General features: G+C 48.8%; 1 protein-coding gene across 4 annotated transcripts in view; it reads left to right on the top strand.

The window, feature by feature from the left end:
• Positions 1 to 7,644: 7,644 nt before the first annotated feature.
• The window catches only part of STIM1 (stromal interaction molecule 1), a 173,770-nt gene continuing 160,362 nt past the window's right edge, over positions 7,645 to 21,052 (top strand). Inside the window, exons 1-3 of one of the 4 annotated variants that reach the window (XM_045023808.1) lie at positions 7,645 to 7,746; positions 8,713 to 9,833; positions 10,098 to 10,377. In XM_045023808.1, coding sequence (XP_044879743.1) covers positions 10,269 to 10,377 — 109 coding nt within the window. In that variant the 5' untranslated portion in view covers positions 7,645 to 7,746; positions 8,713 to 9,833; positions 10,098 to 10,268. Of the gene's footprint in view, positions 7,747 to 8,712; positions 10,378 to 21,052 lie in introns of all 4 variants that reach the window. The other 3 variants (XM_045023819.1, XM_045023826.1, XM_045023834.1) reach the window with 3 other exon arrangements.

Raw genomic sequence — 21,052 nt, forward strand, 5'->3', positions numbered from 1 at the left:
GAGCTGAGCTGGGGTCAGGTGGGAGACGAGCTGGGGCCGGGTGGGAGCCACAGGAGCCATCCCTGGGAGCCGAGCTGGGGCCGGGTGGGAGCTGTAGGAGCCGCCCCTGGGAGCCGAGCTGGGACCGGGTGGGAGCCGTAGGAGCCACCCCTAGGAGCCGAGCTGGGGTCAGGTGGGAGACGAGCTGGGGCTAGGTGGGAGCCACAGGAGCCGTCCCTGGGAGCCGAGCTGGGGCCGGGTGGGAGCCACAGGAGCCGTCCCTGGGAGCCGAGCTGGGGCCGGGTGGGAGCCCCCGGAGCCGTCCCTGGGAGCCGAGCTGGGGCCGGGTGGGAGCTGTAGGAGCTGCCCCTGGGAGCCGAGCTGGGGCCGGGTGGGAGCCGTAGGAGCCGCCCCTGGGAGCCGAGCTGGGGCCGGGTGGGAGCCGTAGGAGCCGCCCCTGGGAGCCGAGCTGGGGTCGGGTGGGAGCCGCAGGAGCCGCCCCTGGGAGCCGAGCTGGGGTCGGGTGGGAGCCGCAGGAGCCGCACCTGGGAGCCGAGCTGGGGCGGGGTGACAAATGCCGGAGCCGTATGTGGTGTAGGACTGTTGGGACGAATGTACTGATTGAACAGTGCTGGGGGGATTCTCGATGATGGTAGTGGGATGTCTGGTAATCAATTTACCCCACAAAAACGGCGAGCTGAATTCTCCAGAGGTTGCACTGAGTCTAACTGAGGAATCAAGAGGGAAACTGAGGCCGGGGCTTCTGGCAGGGCTGCCTGGAGGCCATGCGTTCACAGGCATTTTTTTCCATGTGTTTTACAGATGGTTGGGAAACGCCCCCACCACCGTCCAGAGCACTGATCCTCTGGAGCTGTCTTTGCTCGCTCACTCTGTGTGCAGCAGCACCCTCCCCCATGTCACTCGGGCCTGTAACCTGGGCAGCCCCGGCAACTCCTCCCGCCTGTTCTCTCTGCCCATGCGCTTACAACTCTCATCTGGTCCCTCATTTTCTCCTGACCTGCAGCCTGCCTCTTCCACCTCTTGGTTCCCCAGCACCCGCGGGTGCCCGCTCCAGTCCGTACAAAAGCAGACGCCAAGACCACGGTCCTTGTCTGCCGATATCCCCCATTCCTTCAATCCCTCCACCGGCTCTTCCTTCCAGTGACTTTAACGTCTTGTCCTTACCCTCCAGGACTCTATAGAGCTCAGACCCTGCCAGAGGTGGACTGATGTCCATCTCTGGGGGGGCAGCCATCTCCTTGGGCTTGGCGGGAGTGTCCCTGAGCATGTGGGCCCGCTCCTTGCTGTTCCCAGCTCCTCTGGGGCTCCTGGCCTCTGCCCCTTCTGCCCTCCCACCACACTGAGGCTTGTGCCGAGGTAGCTTCTCTCCAGGAGCAGGGATTGTAGCTCCGTGGGGCAGGCCCTTTCTGGCTGCTGGGCCCTGGGAGCAGTGGCTGCGGTAGGGGGCAAAGAGGGGGCAGCCCTACGCTGGTGTCAGTCATTGCCATGGTTACCATGGGGCCCACCATTGCCATGGTGGATGACTGCCCTTGCTGTGAGCGCGGGGAGATGGGGGGTGCCCGCCTGGTCCCCTCGCCCTTCTACGTGCTGGAACTCCCGGCGACTCTGGGAGGCCAGTGGGAGCAGGCAGTGTCCCCTTATATCAGTGCCCAGGGCCCCGTCTCGGCACACAGGGATGGTGAGAAAGCACATAGCTCCCAAGATGTCTCTCGGGGCCCCAGCAAGTCTGGGGGAGGGATGAAAACAGGCCAGGCCTCCCTTCAGCAACACGACACCCTCCTGACGAGAGGGAGCGAGGAGGAGCAGAAAGAGCCGGGTAGCTCAGGGTCGCTCTGCCCCTGGGAGCAATGGGGACAGGATGGTTCCTCTGCTCCTGCCATCAATGCACCACCTGGCCTAGGGAGGGGCAGAGGGGACCCCGCTGCAGGCTCCCCAGAGCTGGGGGGGGGGTGAAGAGCCCCTGGAGCTGTAGAAGGAGCAGAGGTGAGGCGAGGATTGGGGCAGAACTGATGAGGGGGCTGAATTGTGAGAGGACTGGCACAAGGTGGGGGGTCGCCTTGGGGAAGGCAAGGCAGGAAGAGGGGTGACGAGAAGGCAGCTGGTGAGGTGGCAGTGGACGTGGAGAAGGGAAGCAGGGGGCAGATGGGGAGCTGTCAGGAGGAGGCTGATCTGGAAGAGGCAGAGCAGAGAGGGAGGCTGGAGCATCCTGAGGGCACAGAAGGGGAATGTCAGCTGACGGCAAGGGGGGGGGGGAGGGGGGTCACTTTCAGACAGACATTGGGGCAGTGGGGTCGGGGACCCCGGAGGAGCAGCGAGAATGGGCGTGTCCAGAGGAGGAAGGGAAGGCAGGTGGAGGAGGGGGAGGATTTGGGGGGTGAAGTCAGGGGAGGAAGGAGAGAGAGAATCGGGTAGAGGAGGGTGGGGAGTGTGAGGATTAACACAGCACGAGGCAGCCCCTGCTCTGAACTGCTGCCATGGAAAGGGGCAGGACAGACACAGCACAAGAGGGGATTCAAGCAGACGTCCCATCGAGAAGGGAAGGGGCTTGCCCAAGGTCCCACAACAGGGCATCAGCAGAGCGAGATTAGAATCCAGGGGTCCCGACTCCCACGCCACGGCCCTGGCCTCTGGACCCTGGGTGGAACCAGGGTTACTTCCGGGGCCACCGCATCCAGCCTGTGCATCGCCCTCCCTCTGATACTCAGCCCCCTGGCCCTCTCCTCCAGCCCCTGCACTCAGCCCTGGTTTGCTGCATTGAAAGGGTGGCCACAGGCCATGTGGTGCTGGAGATCTCCCTTGCAGGAGGTCTGCTGAACAAGGGGAGTTCATTTCACTTGATGGGCTCTGTTATAACAGCTTGGTTTTGTCTTGCAAGCTTGGTGATAAAGGTAGTGTACTGCTGCTGCCCGATCTGCTCAGCCTCCCTTACAGAGACAATCACAGCAGGGTCAGCATTGTCTCTGGTGTCCAGCTTAACTCAGTCGACACTCTCTTCTGAGACGGCGTTGCCCATGACTTCTAGTGCCTCAATAAGTGCCTTGACATGTCATGCAAAAGAAGTCTGCGCACCTTTCACCCGCTCATGGTGCTCTGTGTTAGACCCTTCTCACGTGGTTCCTTCCTCCGCTGCAGCTTCAAATTCTCCTGTCAACCTGGCCACCTCCGGTCCCGCTATCATCCAGCACCAAAGGGCCTCTGGACTTTGTGTTAGGCCAACAGCTCCGCCATCTCCTTTGACTATGGTGTTATTTTGCTCACAAGCTTGGTCAAGCACGACTGCAAAGAAAACGTGCCATGACTCACAAACTGTGACGTTCCCTGTAGTGGGGTGGTTACCCGCTCCAGCTCTGACAGGGTTAAGGCCAGCCCTGGGAGAGGGCTGTTGCTGGAATAAGTAGCTCCCAGGCTGATTGGGGAAGCAGCCACAGCTGGGGCCATGCCCCAAACAGACCCAGCTGGCCCTATAAAGGCCAGGGAAGCCAGGAGCAGAAAGACTCTCTCTCTAGTCTGGTGAGAGGGAGGGACCTGGCTGCTGGGAGCGTACCAAGGTACCTGAGCTGGAGCAGGGCTGGGGGAAGGCCCAGGGAGCTGGGGAGCTCCCGCCTGGAAACCCCCAGGCTGCGGCCTAGTGGAAGGACGAATAGGTACTGGGGTTGCAGGGGGCAGCCCAAAGGGGTGGGCAGAGGCAGCAGGTCCAAACCCTCCTTGCCAGTGATGAGTGGCAATACTGCAGTCTGCCCAGTGAACGGGGCTAGATGGGGACTGGCAGTAGCCAAGACTGAGGCAAGGTGGGGATAGGGGGGTGGGGGTTCCCGGGGAGGGGAGACTCACCGAGACTGTGGGGGTACTGCCAGGGGCAGACCCCAGTGGAAAGGGGCACCAGGGTCCAGGAGGGACACGGGGTCCCAGCAGCCGCAAGACATCGGCCTGCAGAGGGCGCTCCAAGGCTGGAAAAAGAGTTAATCCCAGGATGCCAGCAGGAGGCGCCGCAGGGGTGAGTCTCACACCGTTACATTCCCCTTTAGGAACTCTAGCTGTGTCTGGGTGCACTGTGCCATGTCTCAGAGGCGAACAGGTGCCCAGCAAGCATAATCCATATGATCTAATGAAAGAACCAATGCACTCAACGCAGACAGCAAAGTTTGCCTGGTGGATTGATGGCACACAGGTCAATGTAAGAGGCTCCTGTTGAAGCGTGGTATCCCCTGGGGGGCTCATCTTCCCTCAGGACCTTGGGTATACAGTGTGTGCACATTTGGAGCAAGATGTACAGACTGCTGGCTCGGCACACCTAGTATGTGTGACATGAGACCAGTGCTTAGTTTGTGCCAGGGATGAGTCCCGGCACCTCTAGGCTCGGCAGTTCATAACCCCAGTACCTCCAGACTTTTCGCGTCAGTTATGAATGTAAAAAAATTGCTTGAGCACCAGCACCAAATTGCTTGAGCCTGGGCACCTCTTTCATTACCAGTTAAGCACTGCATGAGACGCTTTCAAAGAGTCAGCTGCTTTTGGAGAGGCCACTTGGGCCTGAGCAAGGGCTTCCGTCCATCCACTATCTTCTAGCCTTTCTCCAATCCACTTCAGACTTGCCATTTCCAGATGAAGACCTCCCAGCATGACAGATTTGTCCTCTCGGTACCCAGCAGGCTACATCAGTTTGGTGATGGTGAAAAGGTGTTGATCCACAGTGATCGCTGGCACCTGGTGTGGGTTAGGTGGTGTACAGCATTCCTTATCACATCCATGGCGAGATGAATCATTGCCACAGATGTGGAGTCATCTGGAAAGAGGGGAAGAAGCTGGGGCGGAGTCTGGCTCTGGCTGCATGCTGGCAAGGTAAGCTGCCCCCCAAATGGCTTGATCTCCATTTAAGGTATCCAGACTTGCTGCTTGCCTTAATTGTTCAAGCCACCTGCATTCTCCTTGCAGGGCTTGGGTAATTAGCTGGCAGTCAGTCTTGATTTCAGCATTTGCGGTGGGATGGGAGCGCTGGTTTTCTTCACGATCAGTGGAGGGACAATTGTGTAAGACTCAGGAAGTGATGATAGAGTCTCCTCCACTGGTGCTGCAGCCTCACAGTCCAAGATGGGAATTCCACAGACCTCTCCCTCCACTTGAGTACTGGGATGCTGAAAAAGTGAGATCCCAGTTCTGTGGAAGGAGTCTCTTGCTGTGGTAGAGCTGGGATTGTGGTCTGCAGCCACAGTAGTGAACAGACTACCAGGAAGCTTTAGAAGACAGATATATTCTCATCCTCGAAGTGTTGGCATGCACTGTTTGCCATGCTGGTAGAGATGGCCAACACTGTCGTAGGAGATGGACAATCTAAGTTTAAAGATGGTAGCTACTAGCTCACTTTTTTACGTCTGTGCATGTGTGAAACCAGTGTAGATCGGTGAAGGCGTTTCTCAAGATTTGTTGTGGTGCAAACTTTCTGTTCCTTCACGGCAACGGATATTGCTGTCATGCTGCAACTGTACTGTGCCGAAATAAGAGTAGCTGGATGAACGGAAACTTGCTCTGAGTGAGTTTTAATGTTTGGACCATCCAATATCATGGACATCAGAGCCAATAGTGACTCAGGCACAGATTTTGCTTGGCCTCCTGGGTTAAATGATCCAGAGAACTAGGGGCCACCAAATGAAATTAATGGCCAGCAGGTTTAAAACAAATAAAAGGAAGTTCTTCTTCACACAGCACACAGTCAACTTGTGGAACTCCTTGCCTGAGGAGGTTGTGAAGGCTAGGACTATAACAGGGTTTAAAAGAGAACTGGACAAATTCATGGAGGCTAAGTCCATTAATGGCTATTAGCCAGGATGGGTAAGGAATGGTGTCCCTAGCCTCTGTTTGTCAGGGGGTGGTGATGGAGGACAGGAGAGAGATCACTTGATCATTACCTGTTAGGTTCACTCTCTCTCCGGCACCTGGCATTGGCCACTGTCGGTAGACAGGATACTGTGCTGGATGGACCTTTGGTCTGACCCGGTACGGCCATTCTTATGTTCTTATAAACTGTGTTTTCATTTGGCATATGTTTGTTCAAATTTTTGCTGTTTGGGACAGGTGAAGTGCGTCTTTGTCACCGTCTTCCTCACATGCTTTTCTGAGGGCATGACAGTATCTTGGTTGAAGGCAAGGAGCACATCATGTCTGTCTCTGCATGCTTGGAGATCTGGAATGCGTGAAATGATGTGTGATTTTAGTTCAGTGCTGTGAATGTTGCCCTCAGCTATTCTAGTCTCTCTGTATAGAGCCTGGTGAGGTCTGCTTATCTGAATGAAGATGTGGCTCCAGTCTTTAGTTTTATCTCCAACGTATGCTATCAGTTCAGCAAAGGCAATCCCGTGAGACATATTCTCTGTGTTGCTTTGCTCAGTTTTCTTCTCCCTGACTTTGTTGCAGAGAGACACCAAGCAGCTTGCGTGATACTTTGCCTTTTGGGCCACTAAGTCCCCTGCCCTTGATTTTGCAAGCAAGCACTGGTCTTGCAGCTGCAGTGCACACTTGCCTATTAATGCCCAGGGTAGAAGCTTCATGGAGGTCTTCTGCTGGATTGTTTGTCTCACAAATAAAGCATGCTTCTTTTCCTGGAGGTCCTTTGTGTTGGTCGCTGAAACGTGTATTTCGTCAGCGGTTCCTCAGGATGGTCCACAGCTTTTTCAGTTTGGTCCTGTTAAACTGCTGGAGTATGATAGCCAGATCTAACATGCTCTCGTTTTGATTCTGCTGGATTAGTCAACTCTGCACCTGGGTCCTCCTGACAAAGCGCACACTTGCCCCTGTCCGTAGAGGAATGGGATGTCTCTGCTCATGGACCTGTCTCCCGAAGATTGCATCTTTTTTGACACATTTGGAGCACCAGTAATAGGCAATAGTAATCTAAAATCTTTTGCTACTGCAAACAATCAATATTATCACCAAGCAGCTTTCACACAACCATAGTAGCATCTGAAAGAAAAAAGAGAAATGTGATTAAATTCGGCCAAGGGCACACTGACAATCAAAATTTTATGGTCATGTTGGAGGAAAACCAAGGATAGATCCCTTGCACATCCAGACGTAGAACAACGTTATTTGCTGATTGTGACAATGTTGTTAAAATGACAGCCCCAGCCAACATGGCATGAGTCGGTGATGGCCCCATACCTGAAATTCTTTATTAGATCAGGCCCTAAGCCTGTGGCAAATGCCCTGCTTTAATCATCAAGCCCTCAATTCCATCCTCTTGTTGCACAAACAGGGCAGAGGCTTTGGGGTGTGTGTGTGTGTGTGTGTGTCTCCCCCTGGGCGGACACTCAGGGTTCAGGACCTTGGGGCTTCCCGTGCTGGGCCCCTGCTCTCTGGGGGTCTGCAGGAGCCACAACCGGCCTCCCGTTGCCAGGCAGCGGGGCGCACTGTCCCCCAGCAACAGCCAGCCTGGCCTCGGGACAGCCGCCGTCTCCCCTCCAAGCGCCGGCCCCGCCTGAGCCTGCTTAGCTCGCGCGCTCTGCCCTGAACAGCCGCCTGCAGCTCCCGCCCTTCACCGCCAGAGGCCGCTGCCGGGCAGCGCGGAGCCCGCCAGGGGGCGGGGCCAGGCGGTCGTAGCCTATTGGCTGCCAGCGGGAAGGGGCGGGGCCTCTCCTGGTTCCTGCCCCGCCCCGTTTGGCGGCGCGGCGGTTGGCGCCTCCGCTGTCAGTGTCCGAGCGTGCGGCGGCGGCGGCGGCGCTTCAGCCCGCTCCGGAGCTGGGCGGCGAGAGCTGGGTAACCGGGGACGGGGGGGTCCGCCCGAGGGGAGACACCTCTGCCGGGGGAGGGGCCTCGGGAGAAACTACCGGGCGCGGGGGAGCGACGGCGGGTCTGGTGCTGAGAGGGCTGCCCGGGAGAGACCATTGCGGAGGGGGGAAGGCTGGCCCGGCCTGGGAGAAACCATTGCCAGGGGTCAAGGGGTGGGCTGGGTGAGACCATTCCTGCTGGGGGGAGGCGGGGAAGGGCTAGTCCTGGGGGAAACCATTGCTCAATAAAGAGGGGTCAAGGGTTAGCCTGGGTGAGACCCTTGCGAGGGTTAAGGATTAGCCTGGGTGAGACCACTGCTGAAGGGGGGGGAAGGGGAGTTTAAGGGTTCTTGTGGGTGAAACCATTGCTGGGGGGGGGAAGGAGGGAGAGGTTAAGGGTTAGCCTGGGGGGGGGAACCATTGCTGAAGGGGGTGAGGTTAAAGGTTAGCCTGGGTGAGACCATTGCTGAGGGGATAGGGGGAGGGGAGGTTAAGGGTTCTTGTGGGTGAGACCATTGCTTGGGGGGGGGAAGGAGGGAAAGGTTAAGGGTTAGCCTGGGGGGGGAACCATTGCTGAAGGGGGTGAGGTTAAAGGTTAGCCTGGGTGAGACCATTGCTGAGGGGGGGGAGGGGAGGTTAAGGGTTCTTGTGGGTGAGACCATTGCTGGGGGGGGGGGGAAGGAGGGAAAGGTTAAGGGTTAGCCTGGGGGGGAACCATTGCTGAAGGGGGTGAGGTTAAAGGTTAGCCTGGGTGAGACCATTGCTGAGGGGATAGGGGGAGGTTAGTGTGGGTGAGACTATTGCTGAGGGGGAAAAGGGGTTAAGAGTTGGCCTGGGTGAGAGCACTGGTATGTGGGGGAAGGGCTAGCCTGGGAGGAATTTTTAGGGCTGGGGGAGGGAGGGGGTTCTGAGCAGAGAGACTAGAACCAGCATTAACGATACTGGCCTGTCCCAGGACACCCCAGGCCTACCGCATGAGAGCTGCCCCAGGAGCAACGAGGACTAATCCCGGGAGAAGCCTGGCCTACTGGATGAGCAGACTGTCCCTGGAGAAGCCTGGAGTTGATAGGCGCTAGGTCTGACGAGTGAGAGCCATCCTGAACGCTGCTGGGATTTCTTATGTTCTGCTCGGACAGACTCTCTTGGGAAAATCCATGATTGAATGGATGTTGTTGATTTAAACTGGGATAAAAGGAAAAAAATCCTTACATAGCCTATCGTATCCAACAGGTCTGCAATAGATCATCAATCAACTCTCGAAAGAGAGCTGTGGTGGAAATAAATTGAGCCAAACGAAGAGAGATTCTGGCAATTTTTTGAGTCAGAAGAGTTGCTGATAAAATAAAGTGACCTGGAAATCCCAATGATAAACTGAGATTTGCTGAAGTGCATAAAAAGAAATCTTGATCAAGACTGAGTGTAAACCAAAATTTGGATTAAATGGTTCAGAGGCTTTTTGGATTAAACTGAGAAATCTACCTTGGGTAAAGATACTAATCCTGGGAGACAGCAGACAAGACAAACCTGTTTCAGGTGGTAAAACTACTGCAGTTTTGTGCTGCTGAAGTGGGAATAGAGGACCGGATAATGGATGTTCTTCCATATTTTTTTTTTTAAGGGAGTGTTAGCAAGAAGCAAAGGAAGGGATAGGTTACCTGATACCTGGCAGAGTCCAGGTCTGTTAGTCTCCAGCTGAATAAGGTGGCCCTGTTTCGCATGTTTTTTATATTTTGTACTGTAATAGAGGATTGTGTCCTGTGGGGCGCTTTAACACTTTAATGCTGGGTTTTTAAAAATTCTTCTCTGCATCTCTAAAAGAATGTGCATTAGTGTCTTTGCAAATATCTTGCTCTTTAAAAGTATCTGATTAAAATGCATGTTATTGGAAATTTAAATTAAAGCATTAAGTTGTCACATGCACAGACGTTTAGCTGACCAAAAGAAAATTATTTTAAACAAGTTTGGTTTATTCTAGTCTTGCTAAATGGTTTGGAATCTGCAAGTGGGTTGAAGCTGTGCTTGACTGCGAATAGTTAAAACTTGGATGCTGCAGCATTTTGAGTCGAGACTTTGCTGGTAAATCATTCATGAATTTTTTTTTTGTACTTTTTAATACCAAAAATGTTAGGTATATTTTATCTTAACTAGTCTTTAAAAATACAAGACTTAAGAGAACTTTCTTCAGGGCTAGCGAGGCTAATTTAAAATTTGTTTTATTTGGAGATCAATTTAATTGTGAGGCCATTTTTTGGGAGAAGCCATAGATTTAGGGCAAAATTTCAGTGTATGCTGGAGGAGGGGAAAAGAACCTCAAAGTATCTCCATCCTTTACTTCTGTAGCCTTTGGAATTAATCTGGCACTGCTCCTGGGATATCAGACACTTTACTTCCTACACCATTTTGGGATATAAAGGTGCAGAGTGAACTAAGAAACTCGAACATATCCATTGGGGACTGATGCTGAGGAAGAGCTGACATACAAAGGGATAAAGTCCGTAATATTATACAGAAATGGATGTGTGGTCAAGAGTAGCAGTGTGGATCCTGTGTGGTTTTCTTCTGCACCAAGGACAGGGGGAGAGGCCCCCAGGTACCCATTTGGATGAAACTGCAATTGCAGGTAAGGAAAAGGCTTCAGAAATGGTCTGTTTTTATATCCCCTCCTTCCCAGCGATGAGGAAAACATTAGAACTTACTGCTCGGTGAAACTTGTTGGTAGTCACAGGTAGGGCCTATATGCTGTTAGCTTTGATTAGTTCTTTGACAGAAGATAATCAGTTTTAGTTCATGATGCTTTAAATTTCACATATATTGCACGGGATTGGTTTGTCACATGGCGAAACTTAGAACGTTAAATTAAAGTTTTCAGCTTCTTCAGTAAGTGATGTCCTCAAGAATATATAACGTATTAGGTTAGTGCAAACCCTGTAATAAATGACACACACTGTTGATGGAAAAATGCTCATCAGTTTTGAGAATCTTGCTCATGAGTTAGATTCAACTGATGTGTCAGGGAGTCAGGATGGCACATGGCACTTTCTCTGAAACCCATTGCTTTCAGAGAGGTTTAAGATGACTAAACAACAATCTGTTTATTTCAAAACGGATGCCAACTGTTCACCAGCTGCGGATTATTTCACTGTTTATTGTGGATACTGACGTCATCTGTTTGGGAAATTTCAGATTTAATGTAGTTTTTGGTTGTTTTTTGTTTTAAAGCCACCTCCCCAATGACTGCAAAGAGCACTGTCCCAGAATATAAGGGGGAAAGATAAAAAGGAGAAATTGCATACTTTGCATAGAAAAATCACAAGTCTAAAAATATTTTTTTCACTATTGCCCTATTGACATTCTTGGGGAAATAAGCGTTTGATCATGTCTTGGCAGGGAGAGAGAGAATGAAAGTATGACAGCTGAATTTTTTTGCTGTCTAGTCCCGTTCCCGCCCCCCCCACCCCCCCACTCACCTCCAAATCTGTCTGTCTCAGTCTGGTTCCCAATAGACAAATGTTGGCCTTGCATAAGCACTTGACTCCTTTGCTGACAGCTTGATAGTCTCAGTAGAGGAGTAGGTCATTTTTTGGACTGATATACCTCCACTCCGAGTGATTGTCCCTGTATTTCAGGATTGAGGTATAGCAGAGAAATTTGTGCTGTTGCTGCTTTTACTGTCACTATCTGTAGCTAAACAGTGGCCTTCAGCATTCAGGGCTGCCAGTCCTGCACCTTTCACCAGCACTGAATTCAAATGCGCACACAAGAAAATAGAAGGGAATCCTATGAGCACTGGGAGACAAAAATATAGTTGATTTACATAGCAGAAAAAGTTGTTGCAAAAATGCTCTCAGGTTGGATGCAGGCCAGCTTTTAACAACCGAAGCATAACTTGCCTCTTGAAAGCATCCCATCCAGCAGTGTCATGAGCATCTGGATGGATCCTATAGCTGGCGGTACCCAAAAGTATTAATTGCATTCAGAATGGTTTGAACCTGATCAGAAGACTCATGAATGCAGGTTTCCAAATAAATACTTCTTCAGTTAAGAAGTGAAGATAAGGGTCCCTGGAATAAAAGGAGGAATGGCTGATTTATGAGTGCTGAGTAGTGTGTGTGTGTGTGTGTGTGTTAATTTTAATACTGTTATGGTAAATTTCACTTGTGTTAGTAACCAATAATTTTACTTGGTATTAAAACTGTCTGTTACTAACAGTGTCAAACTCTTGGAACTCTTGAGTCCTGAGGTGAGAGAGAGAACATGTACCTGGTACTTCAGAAAGGAAACAGGATCTCTGCAGTCCTTTTGAAATAGGGTTTGTGCCTTCAAGTGGGGTAATTTTTGAAGGCATTGCAGAAATGTGGCAGCCCTGGTGATCCAGTTTCTAACTTGCTTTTACCTCTAAATGACAAGCAATCAAGTGCAGTGTGGGAGAGGAGAACCCTGTGAGGTATGCAGTCTTGGCGTAGATTACCTGCAGGCAGGCTTTCCCTTCTAAGGGGTTCCTATTCACTGTGTGTACTCCTGTCTGTTCAGTTCTAGTCTATATACAATTTCCATTTGTTTTTTTGATAAAAATAACTTCAGATTAACATGTGGCACCTAGAAAGAGCACCATAGTGATTACGGTTCAGAAATCAGCATAGAGATAAACGAGATCTGACTGGACTGCATAGACACATGTTGATGCATAATAGAGGTATTCACTCCCGAGGTCAGTAACTCATGGCATTTAACTACTCTGTGTGCGTTCCTTTGTTGGATAATCGTTGAAGGTTTTATTGTGCATGCCACACTTGGTTCAAAAGGCCCATAGCAAAAAGGCTCTTTAAGATAGTTTTTAACATTTGCTTTTTAGTTGTCGTAGTTACTACTGTAAGTGCAGAAGGCCCTCATACATCACATATCACTTTCTACCTCATGCAGTCCTCTAGGAACAGTCAGTATGAATTCTGTTAGTTGGATGCATGACTATACATTACCGTTATCATTAAATAGATGCAAACAGTTTAGGACTACTAGGTTTCGAAATGAGGCACAATTGTCTTTCTTTGACGTGGCCTGTTTTTAATATTTAAAAAAACTGATAGGGTTGGTCACTTGTCATCTCTGTGGAAGGTAATGAGATTCTCAGAAGCAGCAGGAAAGCAGTTTACTCAGAAAGCAGAGGGGTGGGTGTTGGAACAGTGTTTGCTGATTAGGCTCTTCCTGCTTTCAGAGCTCTAGATTCATGTTCATGCCCAGGTAAATTACATGCTTTATACTGGATAGGAGTGTATGTTTGTGATTTCTAGGCTGTTTAGCCCTGGATTTAGAACGTGTGTGTGTGTGTGTGTGAGTGAAGTTTAACTCGGTCTCTGGGAAAACCATGCTTCAGACTGTGTTCAGCTTATAAACAATTGTCTTCATGGGCATCTGTTCTCTTTGAAAAATGAACATAAGAACGGCCGTACCGAGTCAGACCAAAGGTTCATCTAGCCCAGTATCTGTCTACCGACAGTGACCAATGCCAGGTGCCCCAGAGGGAGTGAACCTAACAGGCAATGATCAAGTGATCTCTCTCCTGCCATCCATCTCCACCCTCTGACAAACAGAGACTAGGGACAGCATTCCTTATCCATCCTGGCTAATAGCCATTTATGGACTTAACCACCATGAATGTATCCAGTTCTCTTTTAAACGCTGTTATAGTGATCATTATGAGATAATGATTAGCCTTTTCACATCTAGGTGTCTGGTTCAAGTCTAGCTAAGGTTGGTAGTGCTTGAGAGGCTAGTTGTCTGGTCACTTATGAGAAATGAATTGGCAGTGCTGTATAGTGGATAGATTTTTTACGGCACGAAGGGACCAATATGGTCATCTTCAGTCGGACTTCCTGCATAACGAAGGCCAAACACCAGCACCTAGTAATCTCTGCATCAAGCCCATAACTTCTGTTTGAGCCAGAACAGAAGCTTTAGTAAGACATCCAGTCTTGATTTCAAGACTTCAGATGTCCCTAGGTCAATTGTTCTAATGATTAATTACCCGCATGGTCAAAATTCTCACCTTAAATCTAGTCTGAATTTGTCTGGCTTCAGCTTCCAGCCATTGGATTTTGTTACGCCTTTATCTGCTAGATTTTTAAAGAGCTCTACTATCAGAAATCTCTTCCCCATGTAGGTACTTGTAGAACATAATCAAGTCTCCTCTAATTCTTCTCTTGGATAAACTGAATAGATAGAGCTTTGTAAGTCTCACTGTAAGGCATATTTTCTAGACTTCATATTGTTCTTATAACTGTTTTCTGAACACTTTCTAATTTTTCAACATTCTTTATGAAGTGTGGACACCAGAACTGGACACAGTATTCCCGTAATGGTCTCGCTAATACAGTACAAAGAGGTAATACCATCTCCCTACTCCTACTTGATATTCCCCTGCTTATACATTCAGATATTGCATTTAACCCTCTTAGCTATAGCATTGCACTGGGAACTCATGTTTAACTGGTTATCTACCTTTGCTCCTAAGTCCTTTTCAGTGATCCTGCATTCCAGGATACAGTCCCCCATCTTGTAAGGGTGACCTGCATTCTTTGTTCCAAGACACATGACCTTGCGTTTGGTTGTATTGAAATATCTCTTGTTCAGATTAGAGCCCTGCGATCTGACCTGAACCAGAGTGGGACCCTGACTACATGTGTCGGGTCTGGGTTGGGTGGGAAAAGAACCAGACCCTCTCAACATCAGATCAGGTCGACTCTCCTTCTCCTGCCCATGGGGTCTGCATGGCAATGGCTGACAGCGGTATGCCCTGCTCCTGGTGTCCATTCCCCCCCCCCCCTTTTCTGGTGCATGGTGCGGAGCGAGTATGCCACTGCATATATGCAGTGCAGCAGGGGGCAGCGAATGGCGGGAGCAGTGGGTGTGCAATTGCCAGTGTATGCTACCCTGCAGACCCCATGGGCAGAAGGCAACAGTGGTGGCAACTCAGATTCAGGGAGGAGGGGGAAGGTTTGGAGTTAGTTTGAAAAATGATGTGACCTGGTTGGGTCGGGGTGGACTTAGGTCTGGGTCAGGCCTAAAGATTCAGTCTGATCAGACGTCTAGTTCAAATGTATTGTCTGCAAATTACCAGCAATGGAAAGTGTGCAGCCTCTTCACTTTGACTTAAATCCATCTTCTGTTTCTGTCTTCATGTTAATAACAGGTGCCTGTGCGCCAGCTTTCCTGTACCTTACTCTGGCTTGTGTCCATACTGTTTGAAAGGAAAAGGCTATGCCTTCCTGTTTCTGCGGGGAGAAATGCCGGGCCTTGGTGGGATGCCTTGTATGAAGGAAATCAGTTTGTTCCTCCTTATGGCATGGCCCAGATAAAGTAAAGATCCTTGCTCCTGTTAACATTATTGTTGTGATACTCCTTGGATAACAGCTGTGGTAGATAGCATTCAGAAAGTACAGCATCTAGTCGTTCTTGCACTAACTGAGTAGCTAAACTGCAGTTGCTGACTTACACAATGCTTCCCCCATTTCTCTACATTTCCTTGGAAACTTGCTGGCTGTGGCCTGGAAATCACTTGACCAGTGTTGTAAAGTTCTCTCTCTTTTTCTCTCTCTCTCTCTGTGGCAGGGATGTGTTGAAAGGAAAGATCCCAGTGCTTGATTACTGCAGTAGGATAAATGCTTTTGTCATGGGCTGGGGGTTTTGCTCCTTGGCTGCTTCCACACTATAGCAGTTAGTTGATGTATTGTCCTCTGCATGAGTCGCACTCCACTGCATTTGAGGGTAAATGGAAGAAAATACATTTTAAAAATCCTCCCTTATTTCCCCAACCCCAGGAGTGTCATGGGAATATGCTTGAATAGGAGCTCCCCTAAAGCATTAACTACTCTTTCTTGGGGTCCTACTCAAAAGCCTAAGCAGTCTTTTTGTGTGGCTCCACTTAACTGTTGTTCCAACAGCTTGAGAACAATTTGCTGCTCTATCTATTGGTTAGGCAAATAGTGAGCTGAGACTTCTATTTTTCTGCTTAACTTTGTTTTGTTATCTCATTCTCTCATCCCATTTGTCTGTTTTGTCCACCTGTTGTGTCCTGTCTGACACCTGGACCATAAGCTCTTTGGGGGTAGGGACAGTCATCTTTATTGCTTGTCTGTACACGACTTAGCACAATGAGGCCTTGATTCTTGACTGGAGCTCCCAAGTGCTACCAAAATACCCACAATAAAAATGAATAGGATAGTAATAAAGGTAATAATTGGAGATATACGAATCTCCTAGAACTGGAAGGGACTTTGAAAGGTCATCGAGTCCAGCCCCCTGCCTTCAATAGCAGGACCAATTTTTGCCCCAGATCCCTAAGTGGCCTTCTCAAGGATTGAACTTACAACCCTGGGTTTAGCAGGCCAATGCTCAAACCACTGAGCTATCCCTCTCAGAGGGATGCTAGAGGAGCAGCTTGAAAGCATGTTGTCAGGACCACTCCATGTTTCTAAAGCACCGGTCTAGAACTGTTTATCCTAGATATCTTTAAGGCAGGGGTCCCCAACGTGGTGCCTGCGGGCATATTAGTGCGCCCGCATACTGGCTGGTGGACGCGCATCCGCTGAGATGCCGCCGAGAAGCAGCGTCATCCAGTGGCGTCGCCGCCGAAATGCCGCCAATCACAGTGCTGTAATCGACCAGGGTGTCTACACTGGCACTGCTGCGCTGTAGCCCTGGCACAGAAAGCCGTATGCCCTCTTGCTGGGGTAGGTTTTTTTACAGTGCTGCAACTGCGCAGTTTCTGTGCACCGAGTGGCTTGGCAGTGTGTACAGCTATGCATTGTCAATGGAAAAATCTTTGGCATATTGAAAATGTGGGAATAAAATACATTGAGTTAATATAAAACCAGACTAGCTGAGGTACTACTGAACTGGTTCATTTTTATATTCAGTTAACCCCCCCATATTTAAATTTAAATGAAGCTGCTGCAGAACTTCATCTGTCACACGAGGGTGCCACAGAATCCAGGAATCTTGCTGTAGAATGTAGATTCAGTTTACTGTAGAGTACACAGGCCCTTGAGATAAAGTGGAAAGTAGAGACAAGTGAATAATGTAAAGAAGCAAAAGAATATGTGAAGAGAAATGGCACAGGTTGTATTGCAAGATAAGAGAACTGAGTGGGACATGTGAGTTGAAGAAATCAAGAGTGAAAGACAAGCACAGGCAAAGTAATTGACGATGAACAAGCAATGAAAATGGAAAGTATTTTGAAGAGCTGTACAGTGTGCAGAACACAGTAGGTGAAATGGTCTCGGAGAAGCTCTCCAATACAAACAACGGAAAGCAGATATGGGAATTCTTAGAAGTAGTAAAGATCTTGATAAAAAGTTTTGAAATAGGAAAATGTGCCAGGAGGTGACAACATGACTGCACAGCTGTTGCAAACAGGCAAAGTACTCGCAGTAAAGTTGATGCACAAGCTGTTTAATAAGATTTACAAGGAAGAGTGAGCGCTGAGCGAATGGAGGAAAGCAGTAATAGTACCGATTTATTAAAAAGGGGATAAGTGAAAATGCAGTAAATAGCAAGGAATCAGCTTATTGAGTGTTCTAGGAAATGTATTCAACAAGATGTTGCAGAGGAGAATGAAGTATGTGGAAACGGCATTGCAGAGGAACAGTCTGGATTTAAACCAGGATGAAGTAAAATAGATCAGTTATTTGTGATAAGACAGGCAAGTACATCATCGGCGATCCCTTGAGGTCCCTCGTGGATTTTATTTTTCATGGGTTCTTTGGTGACTGAGGAGTCCAATATTTGAGCCACAGGGTCATTGGCAGATGTTGCAGGTGGTGTTGGAAGACAGGGTTGGGCTACAATTGCTGCGTGATAGTTGTCTGTTCTTTCTTTTCTGGTGTTTTTCTGTGACCAGGGCAAGGCGATTTTCGTCAAAAGTGGACGTTCCCTGTCTGACAAGTCTTTGCCAGTTATCCCTATCCTGGGCTGCTGTCTCCCAGTGTGTGGTGTCGATGCCACATCTCTTGATATTTATCTTGAGGATGTCTTTAAAGCGTTTCTTTTGGCCTCCCCGTTTCCTTTCTCCTTTGAGTTGGGCATACAGCAGTTGTTTTGGTAAGCATACATCAGGCATGCGCACACAGTGCCTGCTCCACCTCAGCTAGTGCTGGATAATCAGGGCTTCAACACTGAAGATGTTGGCCTCTGTGAGCACACTGACATTAGTGCGATGATCCTCCCACTTCGTTGAGGATCGTCCGAAGAAAGTGCTGGTGCTGACATTCCAGGTTTTTCAGGTGTTTTCTGTAGGTCACTCAAGTCTCTCAGCCATTCAGGAGAGTTGGGATTACCACCGCTTTATAAACCAAAAGTCTGTGTTCTGATGATGTGATTGTTAAACACCTGGCGAGACAGTCTGCCAAAGGCACGGCTGGCGCAGTGGATTCTATGCTGAATCTTGACATCTATGTCTGTCATCTGTGAGAGATGGCTACCAAGACAGGGAAAGTATTCTAAACTGACAAAGAAGAACTGGAAAATGTAGTCCTTCTTTGCTGGGTCTGATGATTGACCGGGCATTGGCTGGTGGAGAACTTTTGTTTTGCTGATGTTCAGAGTTAACCCTAGGCTTTTGTAAGCTTCAGAGAAGCAATTAAAGGCTGTTTGTAGATCCTCCTTTAAGTATGCAACTACAGCACAATCATCTGCTACTGTTGCCGATATTACTTTAGTTCTGGCATGGAGACGAGAAAGGTTGAAGAGGTGGCTGTCAGTCCGATATTGGATGCCAGTGCCCTGTGGTAGACGGTCTTGGATTAATGTTTTCATAGCTGCTAAGAAAATGGAGAAAAGGTTGGGTGCCAGTACACAGCCTTGTTTTACGCCAGTTCGGATGACAAAGGGCTTAGAGGTAGAGCCACTGCACAAGATGGAGGCAGTCATCTGGTCGTGGAGGAGTCTTGCAATGGTGATAAATTTGCTTGGGCAGCCAACTTTGACATGATTTTCCACAGAGCCACACGATTGACAGAATTGAAGGCTTTGGTCAGATTGATAAAGGCCATATACAGCTCCTGGTGGTTCTTGACGTTTTTCCTGGATCTATCTGGCTGCGAAAATCATGTTGGTGGAACCTCGTGATGGTCTGAAGCCACACTGGGACTCTGGAAGTACTTCCTCTGCAAGAGGAAGCAGGTGATTCGGTAAGATTCTAGCAAGGATCTCCCCAGCGATGAAGAGAAGGGCAATACCTTGATAATTGCTACAGTCGGCCCTGTCTCCTTTTTTGAAAATGATGACAATGTTAGCATTACGTGAGACAGCAGAGATTTCTTCAGTGCACCAGATTTTGAGGAGCAGCAAGTGAAGCTTGTTAGTGTTTCTCCCTCCGCTTTCAGTACTTCAGCTGGTATGCCATCAGGACCTGGAGCTTTATTGTTCTTCAGACCTCCTCAGGTGTTGGTGGTTTGGCAAGAGTTTCCCAGATTGGGTGCTGAGGGATGGAGTCAATGGTGTGGTCAGTCACAGTCGAGTCTCGATTTAGAAGCTTTTGGTAGTGTTCCTTCCAGCACTCTTTGATGGATCCCTTATCTTTAAAAAGGGCACTACCATCTTTGGATCTCAGAGGTGTGAGGCCACGTGAGCTTGGTCCGTACAGGGTCTTTGTCTCTCAGAAAAAGCTCCACATATCCTGTCTGTCAGTGAATGTTTGGATTTCTTTTGCTTTGTCCTCCCATCATTTGTTTTTTTGATTTCTCGGATCCTCCTTTGAACTTCAGTTTTGAGCTGATGGAAAGAGCTCTGCTTCTGACTGGATAGTGTTTGGTTTTGCCAGTTGCAGAAAGCTTTTCTCTTCTGGTCCAAAAGCGCTGTCATCTCGTTGTCGTTGTCAAACCAGTCTTGATGATGGCGGGTAGCAAGGCTGATGGGTTCCTTTGCAAGACTCATGTATGGTCTGTTTTAAGGCTTCCCAGTCTTTTTCGACACTTGTGTTGTTATTTCCAGGAGTGCATATGGTCAGTTTTTCACTCAGGAGTGTTTGGAAGCTCTCTTGGTGCATTGGGTATTGAAGTCTTTGGATGTTGTATTGCCCTCTGTGTGATTTGGATATTGTATTGCTTTCTATATTTCGGTGCAATCCTGATGGACGTGACTGACCTCACCAGGCGGTGGTCAGTCCAGCAATCATTAGCTCCTCTCATGACATGGGTGATTTGGGCATCTCTTAGATCCTATGTTCTTACAATGACATAGTCTAGGAGGTGCCACAGTTTTCAGAGGGGGTGTTTCCAAGTTGTTTTATACTAGTTGCTTTGTCTGAACACAACTGAACCCACTAAAACAATTTTATAGACTTCAGGCTTTTGATAGCATTTGGAAGAAAGGGTTATAGCAAGTCTTGAGAATATATGGCTCCTATAAACTGGGCACAAGCAAACAATACGTGTTTTAATACAGCTAAATGTAAATGTAAATCTAGGAACAAAGAATGTAGGCCACATTTACAGGGTGCAGAACTCTGACTCGGAAAAAGATTTGAAAGTAATGGTGGATAATCAGCTGAACATGAGCTCGTGGTGTGACCCTGTGGCCAAAAGGGTTAAGCGATCCCTGGATGCATCAACAGGATAACCTGAATAGGAGTGGACAGGTTATTTTACCTTTGTATTTGGCACCGGTTCAACTGCCCCTGGAATACTGTGTCCATTTCCGGTGTCTACAATTCAAGAAGAATGTTGATAAATTGGGAAGGGCTCAAAGAAGAGCTGCAAGCAGGATTAAAGGATTAGAAAACATGCTCTAAAGTGACGGACTCAAGGAGCTAAAAGAGAAGGTTAAGGGATGATGATTCCAGTCTAAAAGTACCTACATGGGAACAAATATTTAATAACTGGCTTTTCAGTCTAGCAGACAATGGTATAACATGATCCAATGGCTGGAAGTTGAAGCGAGAGAAATTCAGACTGGAAATAAGGTAAAAAAATTTAACAGTGAAAGTAATTAGTCATTATAACAATTTACAAAGGCTTCTTGCGGATTCTCCATTAGTGACCATTTTAAAATCAAGATTGGATGTTAAGAAGGAGTTACAAAAAATAACTGAAAAGGTAAACCCAGAAAGCAGAACATTAGGACTGAAGATCAGTACAAAGTCACAACTGTGGCAACTGGCAGACAAGAGGAAAATGCAAAGATGAAAGTCAGACACAGAACTAGAACAAGTGGAAAAGTTTTTGTATATTGAAGGACTAGAATTGAAGAATGGGAATTTGAAGGTAACATAAAAAGAAGACTCTGTAATCGCTTTTGCATTT

Source organism: Mauremys mutica, chromosome 1 (assembly GCF_020497125.1).
Source record: "Mauremys mutica isolate MM-2020 ecotype Southern chromosome 1, ASM2049712v1, whole genome shotgun sequence".
Taxonomy (NCBI): Eukaryota; Metazoa; Chordata; order Testudines; family Geoemydidae; genus Mauremys; species Mauremys mutica.